Genomic DNA, 9,068 nt, shown 5'->3' with positions numbered 1-9,068 from the left:
CAGTTCTGTACTATTATTTGCAACCTGAAAAAAATGTGTAATGATGAATTCTTCGTGTCATTGCAAGATTTACACAGTTTCTAAATCTCGAATCAAAAAAAAAAAAAAGAAATTTTGTTTTGCTCATATAGTAAAACCTTCCTCAAATTATTAACGCCACTTTTGTTTGCCAGTGAACAAAAGCGCTACTCATGCAAATCTGGGCAATTCACGGAATGAATACAATTGTAAGCAACTGACAAATGTTTCAAGGTGAGCCTGCGGTGTTCGTAAGTATGTGAAAAATATTCATGTTAATTGCTTAAACGGTGTGTATCATTCTCTACTCCTCATTACGACGATTCCCAGCCAAAGAGAATGCGCGTTACCGATATATCTTTGCACGTGACACGCAAGTGCGAATTCAATAGGCCCAAAAGTCTTGTGTATTTTGGTTGACATAACTTGTTCCGCAAGTTCCGCGAGGCTTGAATGACGCAAGTTAACGATAAAACCGTGGGTGTAATACGCTCTGCATAGTTGCTTGAGCTCCTTTTTGTCCGGTTGACCATTTCTCAAATCATTGAACTTCGGTAAAAAACCTCGCAGCATCGTCACCGCGTGTCTGTTCCACGTTGTCGTCATACAATCCGCGCTGCGCCACTCGCTGATCTTAGCTTTGAGGTGCTCCTCTATCCTCTTCCCAAAGTCTTCCTCCGAATCACCTCTCAGAATGCAATTGTTCAGTTCCAGCGTTTCAGTCGGACGACTGTCACCGGCGTCGTTTGTTCGGCTAATCGGCCTCCAGTCCCTTGACAACTTCATATCGTGCTTGAAACTCACCGACCTTATATTCTGCTGGGTATTTTCCCAAATCTGAAACGATGGCACCAGTTTCAACGCTAGCGGGTTAAAGTTTTTACCGCTATACTCACATTCTGATGATTTATCAACCGATAAACTTTGGTCAGGGAGCATCGCGTGTCTCCCGGTTTGTAGTGATCCCCGTTTTCCGGATCCCAAATCGTAGCTTCCGAGTTCTCCTCGGTGGTCAATACGTAAGCGGCGCATTTTCTTGTCTGCGAAGAACCTGAAGCATCGAGATCATGAATTTTATTTTGGACTTGAGGAAATGGTTAACCTGCAATCAAAATCTTTTCTCAGCTCACCCAGAATGACGCTCGATTGAAGACCCAGGCCGCGAAGCAGAGTAGCAAGGAACGCAGCACGCCCGAAATGATCAACCTTGTTGAGCGAGAGGGCTTGTTTCGGGGTCAGCGGACCGTAGGAAAGAGGCAGCGATGGCAAGAGCATAGCCAGCCTGCTGGCGTCGACTGGATCGTCAACGTTCTCCACTTTGTAGGGGACTATGGTACACCTCTGTACCGCCCTGGCGAGGGAATCCAACGACGAGTTATCCGTTGGTCTCTGATTGCCAGGCTGCTCCATCTTCATAAGCACGTAAAGCCTGGTGTAGGAATGACCAGGGCTGGGCTGGACGTAGCCCAGAGAAAGCACGGGGCTTGAAAGGGGCGACAGTCCCACCCATCGCTCGAGTTCCTGATAATCGTGGTGGACCTCCATGGGTATCGAAGCCTCGCCGAGCCACTGCAAGCCCCAGACGGGGTGCTGGTCGTAAAGACGAAGCTTGATGCTCTGGTCCTCGCTCTGCTCGGGCGCCTCGAAGCGGAAGGTTTGGTGCCAGATGGGAACCGAGCCATCGGCCGTCGTTGTCTCGTGTACCGTGTCGCCCCACTCGATTTCCAGCAGGGGTTGGACCAGCGCCGATTCTTCCCTGATCGGGACCTCGACCCCTCTGAGAACGGTGACCACCAGGAATTGCTTCTTGGCGCCTCGGAGCTTCTGGGAATGAGTGCTGGACGACGGTCGCAGTGGATGTCTGGACTGGAACAAGTGTCTGAGGGACATTTGGCCGAGGGTGAAAGAAGCGTGCTCGATTATCACGTTATCCACTTCCTTGGGCTCCGGTCTTCCGTCGGATCTTCGGCGCGGCTTTATCTCGCCGGAATCAAATCGCAGCCCTGGGTGATCAAGTAAAAAGTATTTCACCTCTCTTATTTCCCTTTCCAATTTGCTGCGCCGCATGAAGGTGGCGTTTCTAGGATCGTTCGGGTCTTCGCTGGGCACGTAAAAATCCATCGACACACCTCTGGAGGGCTGGTGGCCCTCGATGGCAAGCGAAAACGTGCAGACCACGGTTCCCGAATGGAGAACGCCGTCGGCAGTGCTGATCGAGAAATCTATCTCGATTTTGCTGTTACTCACGCTGTGTTTGGGCAGTGGAAGCGGAAGAACACCGGAGCTTCTGTCTCGCATCTGTACTTGGATCGAGAGATTCGCAGAATCCGGCGGGTCTCTGAGCAGCAGCTTGTACAGCTGGCTGTTGAACGGGCTCGGTGATCTACAAATAACCTTCCTCTTGTAAAGCAGGGCCACGGACTTTACATCGACGGCTGCGTTTTGCTCGCGCGAGTCGATTCGGACTTCCCGAATGGCTATCTCGAGGTGTCTGCAGCATGTTTTTGGCCTCGCGTTATTAGCCTTTGATCGGTTCAGCTGGTACGGTTTGACCACGGTTTTGGTCAGCGGCTGTGCCGAACCGGCGTACAAACCATCCTCGGTTAGTTCGTTGATGCCGCTCAATTTTCGCAGGTTCTTCGAACCGATTGTAGCGATTACCGAGTTCGATTCTTCGGCCGGGGTCAGCTCTGGGTAGGCATAGCAGAGACTCAAACGATTCCGACTTTTACTTCGACTGGGAGTCGCGGTGGATCCTCTCACGAAGTCCAGACCCGTTGACATTGCACTCGGAAGACTATTACTAAATCCAGCTCCTCGCTTAGCGTGTTTCCGCGTCTCGAATCCATGACAACCATTCTAGTTCCGCACTTTGCTGCGCGTCGGCGCCGTGCACCGGCTGTTCTAGAATCCGGCCGCTGGTGCTGGGGAACGTGCACGAACACTCCAGGTGCACCATTGCCAGGCAAGCAGATCCGAGTTCTCAGCAGTCGGTAAAGCGTGGTCGAGGCGCCCTGGTGAATCGATTTTCCGAAACGGCTTCAATTGCCACCTGTTTTTTTATACACCAACGAAACGTATTTTATGTCACATATCAATATGTGTCATAGCTCTGGATGCTACAGCGAAACTTAGTTTTTAACTGTCAATTATTATTATAAAAATTACACCATTAACTTGGGCTACACGTGAAATGAGAACATGATCATACAAGAGAAAATTGAGAAAACCATCACGCTCAATTTGTACCTCTTATCTGAGTTACAAGATGGCACCAAAATGCAAAAGACGTAGTGTCAACTACTTTATCGGAGGCAATTTTTATCAGTAGAAAAGGAGAGCATGATCATATATATCAATGATTTTACCTACGGTGAAAATAAACCACAGTCGAATGTCAACTCAGCCGTTATCACTTCAGCGCGGCATTAATTTGCTATACATTTACACAGAATTTCGTAAGGCAAAGAATCGAGGAGAGTAAGATGTCAGTTTACTCGTTGGACTCGCTGGAGGTGGGGGATTGCAGCTCACGATTAGAGATCGGTGGGTTCCTTGTGTGCATCGATGAGAGAATCGTTTATTCAATTCGGAGTGAATTCCAGGCTGCGAGGCTGTCCGAATCGCTGGAAAATGGGGTGACTCCAAATCAACCCAGCCAGACGGAATTCTCCATACAGAATTAGCAACGAATCCGTTAATTTTGCTCGATTATACCGCAGCCGACGAATCGTTAACTAGTTCGAAATTCCGAGTAAGACAAATCACGTCGCTGCTGCCGCTCCCGAAGAGAATCATGCCCAAGGTAGAGTCGGCGGCTGATCCAAACAAGAAGAAGAAAAAGAACAAGGAAAAAGATCACTCGAAGAGCGTCGACAATAACACCTCGCTGATGAAGAATGACAAGAAGCTTGGGACCGTTCTGACTCCTCCAGTCGTCGAGGCTAAGACCAAGGCCAAAAGCTACCTGGAACAGTACCGCGAAAGAATAGGTAAGCCAAAATATCAGGATCTCCCAGACCTTGCTGCTGAAACTACCCTCGATATTCAAACCAGGTGTTCCGTCCCAGGGGCGAATTCGCTCTCCAGAAGGCTCGATGTTGTCGGTATTCGGCGACACTTGCCAGAATTCGGTCAGCAACGTGGACAGTCGACCGCCGAGCGGGACGCCCAGAGACGATCAAAGTGAGCTCAGCTTTTACCGCCGACTAATTCGACACCAGCCCCGAACCACGCGTTCCTACGACCCCGAGCAGCTCATCACCGCCACAAACGACTGGCTCAAGAGCGTGTCCGATTACGGTCTGAGCCTGTCGGAACATCGACGAAGGTCGTATCGCCCCTACAGCGTCACAGACCTGAAGAGTCTGACGGTACCAAGAGCCGACCGATCTCTGGGACCCGACACCGCGGAGACGCGAGCCAAGGTGAGTTTGGTGTTTCGCGATTTTATTCCGGTGTAAATGAATGCCGCGAAAGGCAGTTTGGGTAAAAGTTTGCGTCGTTTACGCGCGTCGACTTGGCGAAATCGCGTAAACTTCACCGCCGTTTCGCGTCAGGGGTGTCGAACGTTTTACCGGATAATTTCGTCGACGTTGCGCGGTTTATCCACCTCACCCGGACTAAGAAAGTTAAATTTTCCGTTCAAACACCCGCCCTAGTTTTCGCTGAATTCTGAATATTTCAGAAAGCTCGTGTTCTGCTGCCTCAGGTTTACGGTCACCTTCCGTGTACACCGAAGTCGGTCTGCCATGCTGACACTAACAATAAAAGTAACTCGGTTTGGCTGCGGTCGACGCTCGCTCACCCGACCGGCCATCTAAAAGTGCACCGGGGTCGTACCGAAAGTAGAAACAATTTTTCCAGATTGAAAATTAAACTTTCATGTTAACTTTATCGTCCCATGAACCCAGCTGACGCGTTAAGTCGCGGGTTCTATCGTAGCGACTTCAACTGTCCTTGTCGTTACAACTGTAACAGTTGGCAGATATTTTCCCCTTGGGATAAAGATTAATGGAATTTTACTGCACCTAAAGCTTGGATAGTTTGCCCATCGATTCCATACGCTTGTACAATGGCAGCTTTTCGAGTTGCTAAGTTCGCTGCGAATTTTCGGGAGCGGGTATTTAGTCAGCGGCGATCTTGCGCTCCGATTTTTGCGAATTCGAAAAAATTAAACTTGCCGCGAACACTCGGAGATGAGTCGATATTTGGAGAGCTCTTGTTGTGACCGCTCTGAAGTTAAACGTAAGGCGCGGTCAAACGTGCCCGGCTGAAGGGTGGCTTTGAAAGTTGACCAGAACCATCGTCCCTCTGCGCCAGCAGGAGAAAAGTTCTTACGAGTATCACGAAATAAAGAAGTAACGTAGTGTGGGTGATACAGGGAGTGGTGGACATTCAACTTTTAAGTTTGTTTGTTTGCAGCTGGAAACATTGACGCGACGTATCGAGTATGGAGACTTGGCGAGTTCACGGAACCGGAAGAACTTATGTCGAATTTTCGAGCTCCGCAAGGTACGTGGAATAAGAAATTAACGCTATATTTCTTCTTACGCTCGCATCAATTAAGAGACGTACGTAGGTATGTTATCGTGATCGATCGTCTGTGAGAAACGCGAGGATTGCATGTTGCATAATCGCGTCATTGATCGCTTATAACTCGGAGTGGGGCGGTGCTGTGTTAATGATTATCTCATGATGCACCAGCCGGTGCAGCCTGAGGCCGATCATGATTATGTGGTGCAGTGGATGCAGCTCCGGTTTTGCCGTCGAATGGTGCATGGCTGCTGCGGTGCGGGCTCATCTTTGTCCTGTAGGACCACGTTAATCCGTTATGAATATTTAGCCACATCCATTATTACCCTGACACCTTCAATTACCCATTGAGTTAATTTCGTCCTGACAAAACAGGGTCGAAACCTGTCTTATATACAATGCTCGAGAGTCGTTTGAGGGGATATTTTGCGGAGAAAAAAACGCCGCTCATTTTGTCGAGTTCATTCTAAGACTGGCAGGGTATCCCGCTAGTTCAGAGTACAAGAAACTCCTGGCAAACACGGGAAGGGCTCGCGAGCTAGAAGCATGAAATGAATTTTGGAACCGTCGGAGCAAATCGCATGCCACTTAACGTAAGAAGATTCAACGTTTTTTTTCCCGGCGTTTGGTACAAGGCTGCGGGGAGCGAAGGGATAAAAACGATCCCCATGGTCCACCGGAACCGGGAAGGGCTATTCTAAAGCAAGCAGTAGTATCACGTTAGGAAGAGAGCAAAAAGAGTGGAAAAGGTAAAAAGATACCGGCGGCTCACTTTTTACCACGACTCATTCCTCTCCCCGGGCGGGCAGAGAAATTTTGCGAGGGATCGAGCCTCGGGCTTAGCCCACTGTATACATATATACATATATTTCACGCAGATACATATGTACATATACATACACAAATATTTCGCGTTGAATTTCCTACGGTTCTTCTATTCTTGTATTCTCTCCTCGTCACCGGATGATTTATACCGAAATTTTTTTTTCACTTTCAAATGCGATGGAAAAGAAAAAAAAAAAAAAAATGAGGTGAGGGGAATTGGTACTTTGCGAGTACAATCGGACAAGCATGCCGGCATTGATCAGAATCACCGACCGTGAGGCTCACAGTTCATCACTTGGGGACGGCTCCGCGCTCTCGAAAATATCTCGTTACATCGGAACGCAATTAATCCCAATCACGCCGCGGTACGGAGCAGCAGTGATTTTACCCGATCGTAAATTTGATCTACCTGCAATAATACCTTCGCACCCATACAACGCGTCGTTAAATATTACCGGGGTGTACACAGTCGACTAACCGGAAGCAGCCGCGCCCTTCGACCCCGCACTCATTGCGGTCCTCAAACCATCTGCAGTTCTGTAATTGCCAATTACACATACCCATACGCCTGATACTCTCAACCTTCCAGTAATTGCACCTGCACGTGATTTTTCATCCCTCGAAACCAGCCGCTGCAAATGCAGCCCGACTCTGAAACCGATTTAATCCACGTTGTCCAACCACTTCCTATATCCTCAATAAGCCAAGCTATTTCAAATCCGGGAGTAGTTTCACCACCGAATTCCAACCACTTGTAAATACTGCATATCGACGGTGGGCCGCGATGCTCAGGGGGATCCAGAACTTCGATGACGGAATATCGAATTACATCATTCAATATACCTACATAAAAACGGTCCAGCTGCACAGCTATGCAGTAGCGATCCTTCAAACTCTCCAGCAGATTTAAATCTCTAGTGTCATTGTCTTTTTTATCCTGACGACAATACCGTCGGAAAGCCCGTCTGTAACCGGATGGAAACAGTGAAAATAGCCGCGAGAATCAGGCCGTACAAGAAGAATCTATTTCTCTCTGTAGGGCAAGCAAAAACTCACAAGACCCTTATAAGTATCTAAGTTTGATCTAATCTCTTTTCGAGAATACGGCGGGGCGTTCTGCCCTCTAATCCGGTGTTTTTTACCGACGATTGCACAGACGGAGGGAAATTTAACGTAGCAAGCAAACGGTTCGCGAGCAAAAAGTCAAGATGCGGAAGATTCCGAGAGGCGAGAGAGCCGGTTTGCTGTTCGGAAATCGTACGTCGGCCGGCTCGGAGCTTGCGGTCGGCTCGCAAGCACTCGCTGGACATAAATCCAATTATACGCACAAAGCAGGTGGTCGCTTGCCCCGGGCGCGGTGTGTTCTATGCGCCCGTTCCGACGGTTCAGACTGTCCTCCGGACTCGGTCCGCATCATGCCGCAGAGCCACGAAACCGAGCCCTTACCTGCACCACGGATCACTCGCTCCGAAATTAGATCTCGAGCTCAACCCTGTGCAGTCGGCTGTCTCTCGTCGTACGCGGTGCGTTCAGTTTGACGAAAATTGGATCACCTTCGGGGTGAAACGTGAGGAAATTCCATACCCAAAATTTGCGTGTGCATTTCGTCGCCCTGCCTAAAACCGTTGGCTCAAAACTGAGCCCTGTCCAAGCCGGATTTCCTTTCTCCGGTGAACATTTAAGCTACGCAGGCATGCCGTGTGCCGGGGGGCTTCTGCTCGTTGAATATTTTAATAATCGAAATTACTTGACGTCTCCGCGCCGTCAGGGGGTGCTTGAATTTTTACCTCTTGCGCAAAATCGCGATCTTAGAATTCGGAGTCGGTCGAGAAATCGGGCTACGGAGAAGTTCCTCAAAGAGACAAAGCTCGGTGTACTCGGTGAGCAGAATCAGACAGGTTGAGTCGTTTCTTTTTCCGTACGGAGGCACGTCTCGTGTGATTTTTGTTCGCTTACTCATTTGCTTACTATTTCTTTTATGTCGACAGTGCAGGAGAACGAACGCTCGACAACGTACCGTCGGATTCCCTTTGGTGGGGCTGGATGACGCAGCGTCGGAACGAGCAACGGAGTCAAAGGTAGAGCCGGAGAAGGCGGGGGTAAGTCGCTCGCTTGGGTACGCCAGACGCGTTTTGAGGCGTTTCTTTTCCCGTTTCAAAGGATCGTTCAAAGTCAGCCGGGAAGGAAATGTGTCCGGAGTAAATACCAACTTTGAGTTTTGCCTTACCCGAAAAGGAACCCGCCGCTAGATTCGACGAAATTAAACGCCGCTCTCGCGTTTGTTTTAGACCGACCGAGTAAATACATAGATATAGATAAAGGAAGCGGAAGCGAGCGTGCCAAATTTTCCACCCAGAGCATGAATTTTCTTCCCATCGTTTTTCCCGTCTCAAAAGCGCTCGATTTTCAGGACGAAGAGAAAAAAACTCGACGCTCGTGTCACAGCCGGAGGAAAGAGTTGTCGCAGTCGACCGTGGCCGAGCACACGAGTCATCCGAAGGGTTCCCCGAAGGCATTTGAAACCGCGGTTAAACGGTCATCCCGCATCTCGTTGGGAGATAATGCGAATAGTTCTAGCCTCGAGGATCTTCAGCGGCGTCATCAGAATGAAAAGAGAATTATAGACATGATGATAAACCGCACTTTGCGTCGCTGAATTCCAAACCTCAAATAGAAACTTGGGTCAACCG

At 49.1% G+C, this 9,068-nt stretch overlaps 2 protein-coding genes across 2 annotated transcripts; one reads left to right on the top strand and one right to left on the bottom strand.

The window, feature by feature from the left end:
* Window positions 1-131: 131 nt before the first annotated feature.
* Window positions 132-2,802, bottom strand: LOC124307235 (coiled-coil and C2 domain-containing protein 2A-like). The gene is made up of 3 exons (XM_046768748.1): window positions 1,149-2,802; window positions 915-1,069; window positions 132-855 (listed from the first exon to the last, which is right to left on the bottom strand). Exons 1-3 carry the CDS (start codon window positions 2,800-2,802, stop codon window positions 316-318), a joined length of 2,349 nt encoding a protein of 782 aa, XP_046624704.1. The 3' UTR covers window positions 132-315.
* A 515-nt stretch (window positions 2,803-3,317) lies between these two features.
* On the top strand, window positions 3,318-9,034 carry LOC124307234 (uncharacterized). Its single transcript, XM_046768746.1, has 5 exons — window positions 3,318-4,010; window positions 4,075-4,445; window positions 5,443-5,532; window positions 8,367-8,477; window positions 8,789-9,034. Exons 1-5 carry the CDS (start codon window positions 3,815-3,817, stop codon window positions 9,032-9,034), a joined length of 1,014 nt encoding a protein of 337 aa, XP_046624702.1. The 5' UTR covers window positions 3,318-3,814.
* Window positions 9,035-9,068: the final 34 nt, after the last annotated feature.

The sequence above is a fragment of the Neodiprion virginianus genome, chromosome 6 (assembly GCF_021901495.1).
Source record: "Neodiprion virginianus isolate iyNeoVirg1 chromosome 6, iyNeoVirg1.1, whole genome shotgun sequence".
In the NCBI taxonomy this organism is placed as follows: Eukaryota; Metazoa; Arthropoda; class Insecta; order Hymenoptera; family Diprionidae; genus Neodiprion; species Neodiprion virginianus.
Note: the sequence above shows the minus strand (reverse complement) of the source record. Positions and strands in the feature narration are given on the sequence as shown.

Bases quoted from the DNA above. Each gene is read 5' to 3' on its own strand.
- LOC124307235 (XM_046768748.1), bottom strand. From the start codon at position 2,802: ATGTCAACGGGTCTGGACTTCGTGAGAGGATCCACCGCGACTCCCAGT. The intron at 1,070-1,148 runs GTGAGCTGAGAA...TCGATGCTTCAG, and splicing joins TCAATCGAGCGTCATTCTGG to GTTCTTCGCAGACAAGAAAA. The intron at 856-914 runs GTGAGTATAGCG...CCATCGTTTCAG, and splicing joins GGTTGATAAATCATCAGAAT to ATTTGGGAAAATACCCAGCA.
- LOC124307234 (XM_046768746.1), top strand. From the start codon at position 3,815: ATGCCCAAGGTAGAGTCGGCGGCTGATCCAAACAAGAAGAAGAAAAAG. The intron at 4,011-4,074 runs GTAAGCCAAAAT...TATTCAAACCAG, and splicing joins ACAGTACCGCGAAAGAATAG to GTGTTCCGTCCCAGGGGCGA. The intron at 4,446-5,442 runs GTGAGTTTGGTG...GTTTGTTTGCAG, and splicing joins CCGCGGAGACGCGAGCCAAG to CTGGAAACATTGACGCGACG.